Source organism: Mangifera indica, chromosome 17 (assembly GCF_011075055.1).
Source record: "Mangifera indica cultivar Alphonso chromosome 17, CATAS_Mindica_2.1, whole genome shotgun sequence".
NCBI classification, from domain to species: domain Eukaryota; kingdom Viridiplantae; phylum Streptophyta; class Magnoliopsida; order Sapindales; family Anacardiaceae; genus Mangifera; species Mangifera indica.
In genome coordinates, this window is record NC_058153.1 from 163,061 (window position 1) to 181,372 (window position 18,312).

At 37.6% G+C, this 18,312-nt stretch overlaps 3 protein-coding genes across 3 annotated transcripts; 2 read left to right on the plus strand and 1 right to left on the minus strand.

The window, feature by feature from the left end:
* Positions 1–1,520: 1,520 nt before the first annotated feature.
* On the minus strand, positions 1,521–2,182 carry LOC123200127 (putative lipid-binding protein AIR1B). Its single transcript, XM_044615261.1, has one exon. The coding sequence runs from the start codon at positions 2,115–2,117 to the stop codon at positions 1,731–1,733; it is 387 nt and encodes a 128-aa protein (XP_044471196.1). The 5' UTR covers positions 2,118–2,182; the 3' UTR covers positions 1,521–1,730.
* Positions 2,183–4,499: 2,317 nt separating this feature from the next.
* On the plus strand, positions 4,500–6,882 carry LOC123201076 (vesicle-associated membrane protein 711). Its single transcript, XM_044616527.1, has 4 exons — positions 4,500–4,921; positions 5,722–5,912; positions 6,091–6,254; positions 6,494–6,882. The coding sequence occupies exons 1-4, from the start codon at positions 4,705–4,707 to the stop codon at positions 6,582–6,584; spliced, it is 663 nt and encodes a 220-aa protein (XP_044472462.1). The 5' UTR covers positions 4,500–4,704; the 3' UTR covers positions 6,585–6,882.
* An 840-nt stretch (positions 6,883–7,722) lies between these two features.
* LOC123201075 lies at positions 7,723–17,777 on the plus strand. The gene is made up of 10 exons (XM_044616526.1): positions 7,723–9,975; positions 10,561–11,034; positions 11,126–11,427; positions 12,209–12,925; positions 13,005–13,283; positions 13,472–13,633; positions 13,723–14,661; positions 14,762–14,977; positions 15,986–16,246; positions 16,868–17,777. The coding sequence occupies exons 1-10, from the start codon at positions 8,622–8,624 to the stop codon at positions 17,210–17,212; spliced, it is 5,049 nt and encodes a 1,682-aa protein (XP_044472461.1). The 5' UTR covers positions 7,723–8,621; the 3' UTR covers positions 17,213–17,777.
* Positions 17,778–18,312: the final 535 nt, after the last annotated feature.

An 18,312-nucleotide genomic window follows, 5' to 3' on the forward strand; every position in this document is an offset into this window, starting at 1 on the left:
CGAAGCAATGTTTTAACCTGTAGTTTAACTTTAATCACCGGCATTACTCTTCTTCATATCATAGAAAGGAAGCCACATGAATCCTGAACCACCCGAAGAAACAAGATATTAAGCGAACAAATTAACCCCCTCGGTAATTTTACACAGCTTTCTTGAATTGTCTCAGCTCAATTTCAACTACATGGGAATTTCAGCTTCTTTCTCTGCGAATTAAAGCCATTGTACGGTTCAAGAAAGCCGTGGAAGATCACAAAGAGGATCATCACCTTGAATTCATCATTATCTCAAACCTAATAGCATATATACGTTAACTTCCGAAATCTTTGTAAACTTTTGATTATGACTGATAAAAAAGTAGAGCAACACCGCTAGCTACATCTGCCTCCCATTCACCAGTAGCAATACCACTAGCGGTATATTCATCTTCTTCTCAAATTTTAATATTTTTCCCTGTTTTTTCTATTTAATCATTTTTCTTCTCCTTCGTTTCCGGAAACTTTTTCAACAAACTCCCCTTTTAATAAACCTGAAGCTGGTTATTATGTATTTGAGTTGAGCTCCATCTCAGAATTATTCTTGTTCAGGCCCACCCATATCCTTGTTTTTGAAAATTTTATACGTGCAATATTTTATCAATAGATTTATGAATTATATGATTCACCCATCCATTGTGTGGTAACTATACAGTCTACTCAAATATACTTACTGGAATGGACTTCCCAATGGGTTAGGTGAGGTGAGGGATCGAGAATCTTACACCAAAAAAGAAATAGAGTGGACCCTTTTTGTGCTTGAAAATTACATCGATATTACGATACGAAATGTTCTCGTGAATTTGATTTCAACTTTTTAAAAGATAATATCAAATATGACCATTAACTGGTCCATATATTCATGTGACTCTTTGTGTGTGGCCACTATGAGACAACTGGTGCCTGCTCTTATCCCGGCCCACGATTATGGTAGATTCATTATTGAATCATGTTCTCCGATTATTGAGATTTGGACATCAACTTGGGAGGTCCATAGAAGAAAGTAGATTAAGAAATTTCCTATAGTATCATACGTAAATAGTTTTCTCGACTTTCGCATGATGTGAAAGAGATATTTGTGAAACATATTGATAATGACTGTCATGATTCAAGCTAGAATAAGAGTCTTTGAATAATATGGACAATCAAGCAGTGACATTCGATAAAGAAAAAGAAATTGAAGAAGTTGAAGTCAAATCAGGAAAGAGAAAGAAGAATAGTTGAGAAGAAGAACTCTTAAACTCAAATCGAGTAATTAAATTGAAGTTTTAATTTGAATTCTGTTCCTTCACCTTAGATCTATCGCTAGACTCAACAATACAAAGCCATTCGTTCTTGATTAACTTATTTAAGGATGAGAAAATAATAGTGAATCGGAAGGATTGGACTGTAGCCAGCTACATATTTCAATATTTGAATATATTATCTGGTTTTTTTAATTTTCTTTTCCAGATTTTTATATATGGGAAATATTCACAAGTAAAAACATATCCAACTTCAAACCAGAGAATAAATTAATGAGTCACAACATGAATAACACATTACAACAAGCATAGGCAAAATGGCTTGCCTGGTTATTTGAAAGAACAATCACACTAAGCACGAACAATAAATAAAAACGGATAACATAATGACCACGTATATGAATGACACAACACATAATGAAAGAAGATATCTGGATGAACATGCAGCAGCTTCCTAACTGGGACATTGGAAGTTTGGAGGTAGCGTCTTGCTACATGCACTAAGGAGTAAACCCAGTGTAACTGGCACGTTCAAATTGGTTCCAAGCACATTGGTTTTGATGGCAGTGCAAAGACACAAAGCAGCTTCCAAATCCGCCAGACCTTTAATCAGAGCACAGCAATCGCTCCCAGAAGGAGGGTTTCCAACCACAACGTTAACTACTCCAAGAAGGTCTGCACAAGCTGCAAGTTTCAATGTGGGACAAGACCCATTCTCCGCCGGGGGTGGCGACACTGGCGTGGGAGGTGGGAGCCTGCATGAACGGCATGCACTGGTTAATGTTGAGGAAAAAAGCAAAGAGAGCACAAAAATGGCGGTGTAAAGCTTGTTGGAAGCCATTGCTAGCTACAGCGCTTAGTGGTTTGAGAGCTTGGTGTGGGTCTGGTGCAATGGGGAGGCATCTTTTTTAAAGGGGAATTCTGAGGTGGATGTTAGCAAAATGTTGATAACGTCCTTGGTTGTATTTTTGGACGCTTGTGAGGAATCTGGTGTATGTATGTATGCAGGGTTTCTAGAGCTATCATGTTTTATACGAAATTGTTTAATATTAACTATTATTAACCATTACAATAATGTGTCACGTTATATATTCTCTAAACTGAACCAACAATTGAATATGCAGGTAATAGGAGGAGAATCGTGCACTTTATCTACTTTACTTGTTGCCTCAATATCAAATTCCTATATTATATCAATTTTAAATACATCTTAATTTTTTAAATATATCATATTATATTACACGTATAATACACACATACATATATATATATATATATAAAATATTAATATTTATAATTCATCCTACCGAAACAGATATAAATTTATCGTGTAAGTAGTTTTTACATAATAAATACTAAGTATTAAAGATAGATTTAGATATCTCTCTTGTTTTCATTGTACTAAAACTCCAATATTAATAATTTCTTCATTACTACCTCTGGTTTTCTTTCTCATTTTGGGTTCATTTTCAATGTTAATCCTTATGTTCACATGCACTTGCATTGATAATTTAGTATTTCTTTGATTATTTGTTCCGTATCACACACAGTAAGTGAACAAACCCCCCCCCCCCCCCCCCCCCCCCATATATTTTGCTGCTGATTCAGCCCTTAATTTGTTTAGAATCCCAGCCAGTTTAACCAGCGGGTTAATTGAGGATGGCAATTAATGTATAAATACGTAGCTGTATAGAAGTGACATATCAGTAGGTATTTTAGCAGTAGATTCCAACTGAAGCATGAAGACAAATAGCAATTGATCTTCTAATTAAGTGCGTACCTTGTATTTAGTATTGTCCCGTAAGGTGATTTTTTGAGCACCGAAAAACTATGAGGTCCAGAACGCACGGCTTCACGAGGCCACTTGGTTTCGGACCTCATTGCCTTCCAGCTAGCTCGAGTGACAGTTTGTCACCTTCCCCGCAGCTACTAAATACAAACAATAGCCCTGTCATCTTCTCCGGAGGGATCGTCTTTAAGACACTTGTCAAGTCATCTCTGTCACAATTTCCATCACTATTCAATGTAGGATTTGTGTTTCATAATCTCAAGAAAATCAGGCAATGGCGATGCTTGATTTTATCATTAACGAAAATGAAACGTGAAAAAGTATATATTATTTTTGTTTGCATGTCTATTCTAGATCTAGTTATAGGTTAATGAAAAAGATTTTCGACAAACAAAGAAATAAAAGTACGAGATAATAAGTCAATTTGTTGTAGAAGATAAACATCAATTGGAGATTGAGAGGAGCTTTTCTGATGGTCCCTAAATGAAGACCAGACTTGTAATTGTAATGGAAAAGTTGGCTTCTAGAGGAAAACAACGCCACGGTAATGGATGTAGATTATTGTAGCTTTTATGAAGAGAAGAGGTGGTTTTGAGCCCAACCAAAGGTTTGCTCAACTTAACTCAACTTTAAAATAACTAATTCAAGTTTGAGTTTGAACATCTTATAAGATGAGTAAAATAATTAACTCAAGTTTGAACTTCAACAACTTAAAAAGTGTATAATAATATCAAAAAGAAAAAGAGTCATTAGAGAAAGAAAAAATTGTCAAACAAAATTTTGAACTCGAATTGAACTATCAAATTAAATATAAATTTAAATCTGAATCAATTCAGTTTGAATTCACTCTTACCTTTATCCATTTGGGTTAAAATTTAATTATACCATCATTGTTACTATTAATTGGGGGCCAAAGAAAAAAATAGGCCCAAACCTTCCACGGATGATTTTATATACCATTTTGCAGGTTTTGGGTGGTAACCAACCCCAGCCTATAAAGTATAGAAATGATAGGGTGATGCCAATTTCCTCAGCAAGATTGGATTTATTGGGCCCAGCCCAAAGTTTGAAATCAAGTAATTGATGTCCAAACCCAGTTGAAAATAATTTCATCATAAATTTAATTCAAACAGGTTTAAATTTAAATATATATTTAATTTAAAAAAAAAAAAAAGCCTTACCTTTAACTGGAATGTTGAATTCGATTTCAAATTAAATTTAATATTGCTCATTTCCAATTTTGGGTATTCAATTATTATAAAATTATCTATTAATTTATTTTAATTTAAAATTAATCAATTATTTTATTACCTAATTGGGTGATTGTTATTATAATTATGTTGTAGTATAACGGTGTTTTAAAATTTGGAGCAAACTGATTGATAAAATTGAGTTGATCAAAACCCAATGGTTAATATTAAAGTTGGCTGTTTGTTTTATAATTGTCCAGGAATAACCTTGAATAATAAACGTGGCTTCCTCGGCTATTTATAATTCTCCTCCCAATCCAACCGTTCCAACTCGTTTCAACTCGCCTTTCCGCCAAAAAAGATATCTAATTTGATTGGAGAGAGTCAGCTCAGATCTGGCTCGCTACCTCGCCTGATCAATTAAAGGGAGCCACCTCTGGCACTGAGAGATGGCGATACTTTACGCTTTAGTGGCTCGAGGATCGGTGGTGCTGGCGGAGTACAGCGCCACCGCCACCAACGCAAGCACCATCTCCAGACAGATACTCGAGAAGATTCCGGGCAATAATGATAGCCACGTGTCCTATTCTCAAGATCGCTACATCTTTCACGTCAAACGCACCGACGGTCTCACCGTTCTATGTATGGCTGATGATTCCGCCGGAAGTAAGCCTTTTTTTTTAATTGTTTGTTTGAATTGCGAGATTAACTGCTCGGCTGCTCCAGAATTCTACTTTTTTTTTGTGATTTTTAATTTTGTGAGGTATCTGTTGCTAGGTTTTCACTGTTTCAAAATTTCAATTATTCTCCTAAGAAGTTTGGGATTTATAAAAGGCTTGTTTTGAATCGTTATGTTTGTTTGGAAAGGATAAGATGCGCTTTATATAGCCGAGTATTGATGTAAGTTGCAATCTTAATTTCCCAATAACAATAAGCACATAACTTTTATGATGAGGATTATAATCGGCACTGTTAGGTTGTCCCACATCCGGTGGGAAAGGGCTTAGTGTTTGTATATAAGTGCGAGATAAAGACTCACCCCAGCTAGCTTTTGAGGTGGGAGAGTCCAATAAACCTGGTTGCAACAACTTCATCCAAGAGTCTAGGGTAGTGACCGACTGATGTGAAAGTTCAATTAGTAGTTTATTGCTCACCTAGATGGTTGATTATGAAGAGTGTCGAGCCAATGGTCCGAGCTGTGAGGGGGTGGTTGTTGTATTGTCTCTTACCCTCTGTGCTAGCTTTTGGGGTGGAAGATGTCCAATAGCACTTAACAGGGACTAACACATTGGTTAACTTGTTTGTATAAGAGAAAGGCAGATGATTTGTTCTACTTGGGTGGCATTAGTTCAACCTGTGTATATAAGCTTGGTATTTCTGGCTTGAGAAGAAGTCATTTGATCTGCTTTCTTATCTACAGCATTATGTTCGGTGTGTTGTATAATGACTAGTAATATTTTGTCCAGGAAGAATTCCTTTTGCATTTCTTGAAGAAATTCATCAGAGGTTTGTAAGGACTTATGGTCGTGCTGTTCATTCAGCACAAGCTTATGCCATGAATGATGAATTTTCAAGGGTATTAAGCCAGCAAATGGAATACTACTCAAATGACCCAAATGCAGATAGGATAAATCGACTAAAAGGTGAAATGAGTCAGGTAGGTTTCATAGCCTCAGTCTAATTAGTTTCCTGTAGTGCTGCCAATCAGCTATGGTGTCCAGTTGAAATTAATTGTCTATATGAAGATGAATTTGGTTATAGCTTGTTCACACTCATATTCACAGCTTGTAGTGTTTCAAATTTAATTTTCCTCAACCAATTGTGGCATGTTATAGGTACGAAACGTTATGATAGAGAATATTGACAAAGTTTTAGAGAGAGGTGATCGTTTGGAATTATTGGTCGATAAAACTGCTAATATGCAAGGAAATACATTCCGCTTCAGAAAGCAAGCTCGTCGTTTCAGAAGCACTGTATGGTGGAGAAATGTTAAGCTCACGTACGACTCTAAACTAGTATCCCTTTATATCTATATATATATATATTAATGATGTTAAAAGAGGTGCAAATAATAACATATAGAGAGCCACTTAACTAGAACTTTTATGCATAATAATTGTTTCATCAAGCTGTCATAGTGTTTGCAATAGGTATGTTTCTATTTACCTTTTTGAAATTAGAAGAGAAATGCAGAGACGGATGACAGTTTTGCCCACTAACTTGCTTTGGCTCTTGCAGGGTTGCACTTATTCTGCTTATCCTGGTGATTATTTATGTTGTTTTGGCTTTCGTTTGTCATGGGCTTACTCTACCGTCCTGCCTAAAGTAAGGATTTCCATCAAGTAAGATTTGAACGCATGTTCCATTTTCTTTTCAAAAACATTTCTTTGGTTCTCCCTCTGTTCTGCCCTTTCTTTTTGGGCAAATGGGATTTTTCTGTTCCAGCTTCCTCTGCTGCAATTTGTTTCAAGGGTTTCTTTAAGTTATATGAATTGGTGAAGTTCTTGAAAACTGTCTCTGAGTGTGTGTACTTTGTGTGATTGTGGCGCATGGAGATTCAAATTAGTTTATGTTGTATGGCTTGGTAAAGGTGAAATCTATGAAAGACTCAATTTTTTTGGTATAAATCTTTCTCATCATGATCTCCATTTAGTTTCGCATGCTGATCTTTGAATTATTCAGGCAAACAAAATGTAGGTTTCATGTAAAGTAAATTTGAATTTGTGCGGTGTTTAACTTTGTGTGCACTTTTAGATGCAACATCTGAAAATGACAAATTGTGATCAACCGTTGAATAATGATATTGATCCATTTTCATCAGAATCTGACAATAATTTAATTTGAAATCATCACGTTCCATTTGGGAAACACGATATATATTTGTCCAGAATATTGAGACCTGTGAAATTCTCAAATTTTGGATAACCTAAATTCGAATTCTAATAGTAACCCCAGATTGAACCCAGAAGCTTAAACAAGTTTGAGATTTAAGTTGTAAAAATTTTAGTTGGAACTCAGTTTAGCTTGAAGTGTCTCCCTGTTTTATTGAAAATATTTTTCTCTGATAATTTTTTTTTTTTTTGATAACTTTTGTTGACTTTTCTTCTCTAACAATATTGTTTATTAATTGAATTGACCGTATTGAATATGAGTTGAGGTTGATTTAATCTTTGTCTGGACTTGGTTCAATTCAAATACCCAAATATGATATGATAGTATTGTATATTGGCATTGTATGAAGTTCATTGTTACCATTGTAAGAATTAAATAATAAATCATTATGGGACTACAATTTTCAGGGAGAGAATTAGCAATATAAACCATAAAGAAGAGTGCTGTAAAAATTTCTCCGAGTCCTTTGTGCTTGTGGCTAGTAAATAACATTGTATTTGGTATATTCAAATTCTATTACACTGCATTGTCCTCTACAAGATTAAATCTGTTCATCAACTCCTCCATTTGACGCAATGGCACCCCATAATGTTCTTGAGATTGTGCCCCTTCTTGTGTCAAAGGAAGAGTACGTTCCTTTGGCTTCGTCTGAAACCTCTTAAAAATTACTTTTGTATGCACTTTAGAGATTTGCACCTCCAATGGTGAACTGCGATGTTGGGAAGAGAATGAACAATCATAAGAGGAGAAGAAGAAATGTCGCCTAAGAAAAGAAAAATTAGCATAGAAAAATATCTTTAATGTGACAGCATTGACGGACCCTGAAAATATTGTTCATTTCCAGTTGGCCATTTTGGATTTTGAACCGAGCTGAGATTGGAACCGTTGCATAGGAGTTTTTCTTCTCTCCGGACTATTGTTTATCTTCTTTCCAATGCCACCTATTATTATTTCAATCGATTTAAATTATACTTGATCTTTAGAATTTAAACCAAGCTTGAACCAGAAGGACTTGCCAAGTATCCATCCGCCCAATAAGGTTTCCGGCTAATGTTGACGTGCTCCTATGAAAATTGAGGAAACGGACGAATATACAGTTTTTTAAAACCTTCATACGTGTATTATACCTTGGTCACATGCACCGTGGGCCCAGATGACGTACAATATAAAGTCTTATCAAACAACGGCTCATAATATGTATGCTTCCGTAACAAGTCCACGCTCGCCCATACTGGATCATTGGCTGCTCTTCATTCTACACACATAAAACACAACCCAAAAAAAGAAAAAACACCAGCGCAGGTTAGCTATCATGCGCCCCTGATTGTCCAAGCCAAGGGCCTCCTCTTCTCTTCTGTTACCCTCTAACCACATAATATCATCACCATTTGTTCCTCTCTCTAGAGAACTCTCGTATGCTCTCTCTGAGAAAAAAATTCGATCAACGACTAAAAAAGTAAACCCTAAAAAAGCAATGAAGCAGAGTTCATCTGAGGCAGTTTCATCATCATCATCACCAACAACATCAACGTCATCTTTACCCGACCAATCACAGACCACCACCTCATCGGAGAAGCCCCAATCATTTTCACCAGCAACCGGAGGATTGGAGGACTTATCGGCGGGACCAAGAGATGGAAGCGGTGGGGCGCAAGAAACCGTGACCGTCGATCGGCGTGGAGAATACTCTGCTGTGTGCAGATGGACGGTCCACAATTTCCCTCGAATCAGAGCTAGGGCACTGTGGAGCAAGTACTTCGAGGTAGGAGGTTATGATTGTCGCTTATTAGTTTATCCTAAAGGAGACTCACAAGCTTTGCCTGGCTACATCTCCATATACCTCCAAATCATGGACCCGCGTGGCACTTCTTCTTCCAAATGGGACTGCTTCGCCAGTTACCGCTTAGCGATAGTCAACCTATCTGATGATTCTAAAACTATTCATCGTGATTCGTGGCATAGATTCTCCAGCAAAAAGAAATCGCATGGTTGGTGTGACTTTACCCCTTCCTCTACTGTTTTTGATCCGAAATTAGGCTACTTATTTAATAATGATTCTGTTTTAATCACTGCCGATATTTTGATTTTAAATGAATCTGTTAGTTTCACCCGTGATAATAATGAGTTACAATCACCTTCTATGATGTCGTCCTCGGTAGTTGGGGGCCCAGTATCTGATGTATTGAGTGGGAAATTCACCTGGAAAGTGCATAATTTTAGTTTATTCAAGGAAATGATAAAGACACAGAAGATAATGAGTCCAGTTTTCCCAGCTGGGGAGTGTAATTTGAGGATTAGTGTGTATCAAAGCTCAGTGAATGGGCAGGAATATCTGTCAATGTGTTTGGAGAGTAAGGATATGGAGAAGACGGTGGTGTTGGATAGGAGTTGTTGGTGTTTGTTTAGAATGTCTGTATTGAATCAAAAGCCCGGGTCCAATCACATGCATAGAGACTCGTATGGGAGGTTTGCTGCAGATAATAAGAGTGGGGACAATACAAGTTTGGGATGGAATGATTATATGAAGATGGCAGATTTTTTTGGGCCTGAATCAGGGTTTTTGGTGGATGATACTGCAGTGTTTAGTACATCTTTCCATGTGATCAAGGAGTTGAGTAGTTTATCAAAGAATGGGGCGTTGGTCGGATGGAGGAGTGGGAGTGGGGCAAGGAAGTCAGATGGGCATATGGGGAAGTTTACTTGGAGGATTGAGAATTTCACGAGGTTGAAGGATATTTTGAAGAAGAGGAAGATTACAGGGCTCTGCATTAAGAGCCGGAGGTTTCAGATTGGGAACCGGGATTGTCGTCTTATTGTTTATCCCAGAGGTATGCAAGACTATCATAGTAGTTATATGATGTGTTACTGTTATCTTTTTATTGTGTCCTTAATGGACTTTAGTTGGTTGATATCTTTGATGTGTTTAATATTAAGTGATGGCCTCTCGATATATGAATAAATAAAGACTAGAGGTTCCCATCTTATTTTTATTGATGAGGGATGACCCTTTTTCTTTAACTTGTCTGAGCCAGGTTCATAGCTGCTTAGGGTAGTGTTTGGGTGAATTTTTTTCATATGATTCATGGTGTTGGAGCAGTATAACATGCATTTGGCTTATCATTTGTACTCTGATTCTTGACACTTGCTTACACTGTGTGTAGAAGAGTGTAAGTGGTGACCATTTTCATATGCTAAAATTGTGTCTGACCGTTTGGGTCTAATCAACAACAATATTTGAGGCTTTGAGATCAATTAATCTTGTTTCTTAGGTTCCCCTAAGGAAGTGGCTTCCATTATGCATGATGGCTTTTCTCTAACACGTGGATCTTTGGACTTTAAATCATATGAACTGGCTTAGTTTGAGCTTGCAAGAGTGAACTGATCTAAGTTTCCCGTTTATTGAATGGTATCAGGGCAGTCTCAGCCACCATGCCACCTTTCAGTGTTTCTTGAAGTTATGGATTCCCGAAATACTTCAAGTGATTGGAGCTGTTTTGTGAGTCATCGGTTGTCAGTTGTGAACCAAAGAATGGAGGAGAAATCAGTCACAAAGGAGTCTCAGAATCGCTATTCCAAAGCTGCAAAGGATTGGGGTTGGCGTGAGTTTGTAACACTTACCAGTCTCTTTGATCAAGATTCTGGTTTTCTTGTCCAAGACACTGTTGTATTCTCAGCAGAGGTTCTCATTTTGAAGGAGACATCAATAATGCAGGATTTTACTTATCAGGGTTCTGATTCTACAAATGCTTGTGCCCAAACTGACAAGGTTGGGAGAAGAAGTTCATTTACTTGGAAGGTGGAAAACTTCTTATCCTTCAAGGAAATAATGGAAACCCGAAAAATCTTTAGCAAATTCTTTCAAGCTGGTGGATGTGAGCTTCGAATTGGTGGGTGCTTGCTTTAAAGTTTTCTGCACTCTGAATGCAGTTACAGTTGTTCGCCTTTATTTGATTGACAACTAGTTGCTTCCTGATGCAGGTGTGTATGAGTCATTTGACACAATTTGTATATATTTAGAGAGTGATCAGTCTGTTGGTAACGATCCGGATAAAAACTTTTGGGTCAGATACAGAATGGCTGTGGTGAATCAAAAGAACCCAGCCAAGACTGTTTGGAAGGAGTCTTCTATATGTACAAAGACATGGAATAATTCAGTTTTGCAATTCATGAAGGTGTCTGATATGTTGGAAGCAGATGCAGGCTTTCTGATGCGTGACACTGTTGTTTTTGTTTGTGAAATATTAGATTGCTGCCCTTGGTTTGAGTTTTCAGATCTAGAGGTTAGTAGCTTGGTCCTTTTCAATCTAATTGTTATCTGCAATAAACTATGTGGAAGTTTTCTTTGGTCATTTTTGGTGTGTTAAGACCTACTAGTATTAAAAGGTTTTTTGTTGACTTTGGAAAATATTCTTGGAATTAATTCTCTCTGATGGTGGTGCTATTGACTTGGAGATGGGGCTGGTGTTTTTCTCACTTTTCATTCAAACCCTTCCAAATGTTGCCCTGTCTATAAACTTGTTAGTCGTATAAAACAATATGGACATGAATAAGAGGTACAAATGTCCTTTGTGAATTAGGCCTAGATTAGATTTTTCCTTCATAGAGATTGTAAATTGTAATTGCAGAATATATTGCTGGAGTATTTCTGTATCTTACCCACATCCTGGAGAAGAAGTTTCGCCAATAAACTAACTACGTACCATGTATGCTTATGTACATGCATGTGGTAAATCTTTAATGGGCAAGTTTTATGTTTATTGTTGTGTGTATTTGTGGTTTCAAGCTTTTATGGAATAAATTGTGCTTCATGGATGGTTTGTAAGACTCACATCTGAATTTAATAACCTTGTTTGAATCTTAGATTTGGGCTGTTAGATGTTCAGATTATCTGAAATGAATTTCAATGATTGGATTTACATGATCTGGATGTTTTAGCTCAAATTCTTCCTTCATTCCCAGTTATGATCACCAGATCTGTACATGAAGCAGCATGTGATTTGGCTTACTTTGTTCTTCTGTCATGATTGACATGTCCGTGTTTATCTGTGGTTTATCTGTCAGGTTTTCGCATCTGAGGATGATCAGGATGCTTTGACTACTGATCCTGACGAACTCATTGATTCCGAGGACAGTGAAGGAATTAGTGGAGATGAAGAAGATATTGTTAGAAATCTTCTTTCACGAGCTGGGTTTCACCTCACATATGGAGATAATTCTTCACAGCCACAGGTTACACTAAGAGAAAAGCTTCTGATGGATGCTGGTGCAATTGCTGGTTTTTTGACTGGCCTTCGTGTTTATCTTGATGACCCAGCTAAAGCAAAACGCTTGCTTCTACCAACCAAGCTCTCTGGTAGTGATGACGGAAAGAAGGTTACAAAAACTGAAGAATCTTCCCCCAGTGTGATGAATTTGTTAATGGGAGTTAAAGTCTTGCAGCAAGCTATCATTGATCTACTTTTGGATATCATGGTGGAATGTTGCCAACCTTCAGATGGAATTTCTCATGATGATTCTTCTGATGCAAATTCAAAACTTTCCCTTGATGGCAGTGGGGGTGCCAGGCCATTGGAATCTGATTGGGAGAATGGAGTGACAGGATCTGCTCAAATTCCTGTATATGAGAGATTGGATTCTGGTGTGGATGATAGTAGTGGTACCTTTGCTGTGCAAAGCTCTGACGTGAATGGGACTGTCAAACCTGAGAAAGCACTTCCTGGACAGCCTACTTCACCTCCAGAAACATCTGCTGGGGAAAGTGCTTCTCTTCGCACTAAGGTATGGATTTGAATTCTGCAAGTGTCGGTCTTCCTGGCTTAATTCTTTTATATTAACTTATGGACCAAACTTTTTCCAGACCAAGTGGCCAGAGCAATCGGAGGAGCTCTTAGGATTGATAGTAAATTCTCTAAGGGCCTTAGATGGAGCTGTTCCTCAGGGCTGTCCTGAGCCAAGACGACATCCACAGTCAGCACAGAAGATCTCTCTTGTATTGGATAAAGCTCCTAAGCATCTTCAGCCAGACCTAGTTGCTTTGGTACCAAAATTGGTAGAGCATTCAGAGCACCCACTGGCTGCATGTGCACTTCTTGAACGACTTCGAAAGCCAGATGCTGAGCCTGTGTTATGGATACCTGTAAGATAGCTTTGCAGAGGTCTTCACTCCTTTTACTACATGTTTCTGTTGGCATGTTGTCTAGTTTCAACTTTGTTTATATATATATATAAACAGAGTGGAAATATATTACCATATATTACTTTGTAGTTTAGACATGTATTCTATTGCTACATCATCCATTGCCTAATTATGATTTTGGTTGTCAGGTTTTCAGTGCCCTGAGTCAACTGGATTGTGGCAGTGAAGTGTGGGAGCATATTTTATTGCAGTCTTTTGAGCTTTTGACAGATTCAAATGATGAACCACTAGCAGCTGCCTTAGATTTTATATTTAAGGCTGCATCCCAGTGCCAACATCTTCCTGAAGCTGTATGCATTTTCTTGTCATCATCATAATCTGTTTTTTCTGGTATAGTTTCCCCATAAGCATATGTAATTTTGTATGTTCTCATCTGCAGGTTAGATCAGTTCGTGTTAGGCTTAAAAATTTGGGTTCAGATGTGTCTCTTTGTGTCCTTGATTTTTTAAGTAAAACTGTAAATAGTTGGGCAGATGTTGCAGAGACAATACTTAGAGATATTGATTGCGATGATGATTTTGGTGACAATTGCTCAACAATGTCTTGTGGGCTCTTTTTGTTTGGAGAGAATGGGCCTACTTCCGAAAAGTGGCATTTGGTGGATGAACAGGCCTTCCGTGCTACTTGTCATTTTTCTGATATTTACATATTGATTGAGATGTTATCCATACCTTGTCTCGCTGTTGAAGCTGCTCAAACCTTCGAGAGAGCTGTAGCTAAAGGAACCATTGTGGCTCAAGCTGTAGCCATGGTCTTGGAAAGACGCCTTGCTCAAAGACTGAATCTTAATGCCAGATTTGTTGCTGAAAATCTTCATCATGCAGATGTTGTTGCAGAGGGAGAGGCCAATGAACAGCTAAGAGTCCAACATGATGACTTTAATTGTGTTCTTGGTCTTGCTGAGACGTTGGCCCTTTCTGGAGACCTTCATGTGAAGGGGTTTGTGAAAATTCTGTACACAATATTGTTAAAATGGTATCCTGATGAGTCCTACCGTGGCAAGATGCTGAAGAGACTGGTTAAACGTGCCACCAGCACTACTGACAGTAGCCGTGAAGTAGATCTGGATTTAGAAATTTTGGTTATTCTCGTCTGTGAGGAGCAAGAAATTGTTAGACCTGTTCTGAGCATGATGAGGGAGGTTGCTGAACTAGCAATTGTTGATCGGGCAGCTCTTTGGCACCAGTTATGCACTAGTGAAGATGAAATTATTCGTATACGTGAAGAGAGGAAGGCTGAAATGGCAAATATAGTTAGAGAAAAAGCTATTATCTCACAGAAGTTGAATGAATCTGAGGCCACAAATAATCGTCTCAAGGTACTTAATATAATTGACTAATTATTAGATGTGGTGTATCACTTTTACATTTTAATTGTTTGGGGTTAGCGGAAATGATGATACCATTTACGATTGACAGTCTGAAATAAGGGCTGAGATGGATCGTTTTGCTCATGAGAAGAAAGAGCTTTCTGAACAAATCCAAGAAGTTGAAAGTCAGCTTGAATGGATTCGTTCTGAGCGCGATGATGAAATTGCTAAGCTTAGTGCTGAGAAAAAAGTTCTTCAGGATCGTCTTCATGATGCAGAGAATCAACTCTCCCAATTGAAATCCCGGAAACGTGATGAATTGAAGGTAGTAATTACTTTATCTCTGTCTTCTTCTCTTTGGGCTGAAAATTACTTTTCTATTTCCTGGACAAGCAGTTGATGGTGAAGGCTATATTGCTTCATATAGCCCGTACCTTTCACCTTTGGTTCTATGTAATACCTCTCCCCCTGTAAGATTTGGTCTGCTGGTTTAGTTATGGAAGATAAGCGTTATAAGTTGTATTACCAAGCTCTACTCCAAGATGGAAGGTCCTAGAATTTCTGAATATCAATACCAGCATTGAGGCTTGTAAAAATGTAATGCTAGATGACTGCTATGCACCCTCTCCAAGAGGTGTTGTGAGGAATCTAATCTTTTTGAAATTTTAAGCACAATGGTTCTTATGTCTTTCCTTACGGAACTCTTGGAAGATTATATGGAGGAATTTCTGAATACCAATACCAGCATTGAGGCTTGTAAAAATGTAATGCTAGATGACTGCTATGCAACCTCTGCAAGAGGTGTTGCGGGAAATCTTATTTTATTGAAATTTTAAGCACAATAGTTCTTATGTCTTTCGTTACGGGATTGTTGGAAAATCTCATGGAGGAAGTTATGGGTTTTTTGGGAAGTTAAGGCAAGATTTGTCAATTTGATGTTTTCCTTGTTTTGGGTTGGACTGTGTTTGTGTCATCTTCTATGGGTATGGGAAGTTCTCCCTCTCTCCATAAGAATGAGCTGAAGTTGATTGATTTTGAGTACAATCCTTATAGGTGCACTAGTGTTTGGGTAACTCTTTGAGCTTGGTATGTCTTCAAGTGTGAATGAAATGTTGAAATTGTGAAGCCTGGTCGCATTATCCAGGGAAGGCGAATCACACGACAATAATTTTTTTCCCATATATGTTGATGAACTTAAATTATTTTTCAGTTTCATTTCCTTTTGAGATTGCAAGGGTAGGGGTGGTGATCATTTGATGATGAACCAGCTTTTGTGCTTTGCCTTTTGTATTGATAACTGTTTTGATTCTTTTTTTCCAATAACAATTGGCAGAGAGTAATGAAGGAGAAAAATGCTCTTGCTGAAAGATTGAAGGGCGCTGAAGCTGCAAGAAAAAGATTTGATGATGAATTGAAACGATACGCCACGGAGAATGTGACGCGGGAAGAAATCTGTCAGTCTCTTCAGAATGAAGTTCGACGGTTGACCCAAACAGTTGGGCAAACTGAAGAAGAAAAAAGGGAGAAGGAAGAGCAGGTTGCTAGATGTGAAGCATATATTGATGGCATGGAATCAAAACTGCAGACATGCCAGGTTTGGGCACTGCATAGCTTATACTCTTTTCCATTCTCTATATTTGTTGTATTCTTTATCATCATAATTGTAATTGTCATCTTTTTTCTTCCCCATCTCTAGTTAGGGTTGCTTCAACCAAACTTCTCATTGCATTATGATAGGAACCCAGCCAATTATTCAACCAAAACAATCCGAACACAAACAAATCAGAAAAAAGAGATGTTTTTATTGATAAAAAGGGGATTCACAATGATAGACCAGCAATTCAAGGAACGGAGGCCTCCCAATTCCAGCTTCAAGGCATTGAAAACTTCCCTAAGCAGCCACCCTAATTTTCTACCTCCCTTCCCTTTTGACAATCCAACTTCCTCTATATAATAAACTTTACCCTCTAAAACTAGAACAAGTGTCCCCTAGGTCCTAAGACAGTACTGATCTTAATTTTCTTTTCGCATTCCTCCAGTGATGTTAACTATCTTAATTGTTTAGTATAATGAGTACTTGAAATGAGACATTGGCAAAGGTTTAAGAGTGTTGAATCTTGACATAACTGAGCATGTAAATAGTATAGTAACTTTCATGGGCCTTAGCTTTCTTTCTCATTTCACACTGACGTTTACCCTTTACTGTCTTTTGCAGCAATATATTCAAAACCTTGAGGCTCAACTTCAAGAAGAAATGTCACGACATGCCCCGCTATATGGTGCCGGTTTAGAAGCTCTATCAATGAAAGAGTTGGAGACGCTAGCACGTATTCACGAGGAAGGGCTTAGGCAAATCCATGCTCTCCAACAATGTAAAGGTAGTCCAGCTGGTAGTCCTCTTGTGAGTCCTCACGCGCTTCCACATAATCATGGACTATATCCAACTGCACCATCGCCAATGGCTGTTGGATTGCCTCCATCACTGATGCCAAACGGTGTAGGGATCCACAGCAATGGACACATGAACGGTGCAGTTGGACCCTGGTTCAACCATACTTAACAAAATTAGGTATTTACTATAAGATGAGGCATTTGTTGGCCCTAACAGAGAGCTGGTGGGCGACATCTCAATATGAAGAAGAGAGATGTTATTTCTGAATCAATTACTTGGCAATTTTCACTGGTAGGACTATTGGAGCGTAATGGTGGGAAAGGAATAATAGTAGCAAATTGATTGATCTCAATTGGATGTCTGGTAATTCATCTACGGGAGTGTAATATCCAATAGAACTGACAGTTGCAAAATGCCATGCTCCATTAGTCTTTCTTTTTTCAAATTTCCTTTCATAAAGTTAGTTATAGGCCTTTTGAAAAAGTTGTGCTATTTCTATTTCTTCCCTTGTTTCTTCCTTAATTGTGCTATGTTTAGTGGATGCACGGTAGCATATAGTTAGGACTCGAACTGAGCAAGTTCGATTCGAATTAGCATATGTCTTGATTCAAGTTAAATTTGAGTTGGAATTTTAGTAAGATAATTTCGTTAGGATTACCTTCCCACAAATTATTTAATTTGTTGACAAGAATACTATTCATCTGGTGGATAATACTATTTATTTCCTTGGCGACTTCCGACGGTACTTGTAATCAATTTGAATGATTTCAAACTTGAATTGACTATTTAGGATTTAAATCAAGCATGAGCTAATCCGTTTGTGGTTTCTATTTGGTTCATATCCGATCTTATATATAGATTTAGCTGCGGTGTATCTACTTTAGTCATTTTGAATTGAAAAGACTAGAACTGTTAAGAGACATGTGAGATATATGGTAAAATTTCTTGGAAGAGGTTCAATTACTAATAATAGGGATGGTTTGCTAGTGGAGCTAACTGATCGTTTTTTGTCTGAATTAAATTTTTTGAGCAACAGGACTTGAAGATTATTGACAAACGGCCCTTAATAGTTAATGAGCTAATCTTGGTATAGTGTGCTGGTGTTTATTGTATCATTCTCTAGTCATCCCTTTTAGTATGTCGATATCAAAATTGAAACGGATTATTTTGGTACCATTTAATTTAAATGCTTGGTAGAAGTACAAATAGTTTTAAGCATTGATTTTGATGAACATTTTGCTAAAAGAGGGAAGATATATCAATGAACA

What these genes read in the sequence shown, in the direction of transcription:
- LOC123201075 (XM_044616526.1), top strand. Translation starts at nt 8,622, where the DNA reads ATGAAGCAGAGTTCATCTGAGGCAGTTTCATCATCATCATCACCAACA. An exon ending in TTGAGTTTTCAGATCTAGAG is followed by an intron (nt 11,428 to 12,208) that starts GTTAGTAGCTTG and finishes TTTATCTGTCAG; the next exon opens with GTTTTCGCATCTGAGGATGA. An exon ending in AGCCTGTGTTATGGATACCT is followed by an intron (nt 13,284 to 13,471) that starts GTAAGATAGCTT and finishes TTTGGTTGTCAG; the next exon opens with GTTTTCAGTGCCCTGAGTCA.
- LOC123201076 (XM_044616527.1), top strand. Translation starts at nt 4,705, where the DNA reads ATGGCGATACTTTACGCTTTAGTGGCTCGAGGATCGGTGGTGCTGGCG. An exon ending in TAAAAGGTGAAATGAGTCAG is followed by an intron (nt 5,913 to 6,090) that starts GTAGGTTTCATA and finishes GGCATGTTATAG; the next exon opens with GTACGAAACGTTATGATAGA. An exon ending in TGGAGAAATGTTAAGCTCAC is followed by an intron (nt 6,255 to 6,493) that starts GTACGACTCTAA and finishes TGGCTCTTGCAG; the next exon opens with GGTTGCACTTATTCTGCTTA.
- LOC123200127 (XM_044615261.1), bottom strand. Translation starts at nt 2,117, where the DNA reads ATGGCTTCCAACAAGCTTTACACCGCCATTTTTGTGCTCTCTTTGCTT.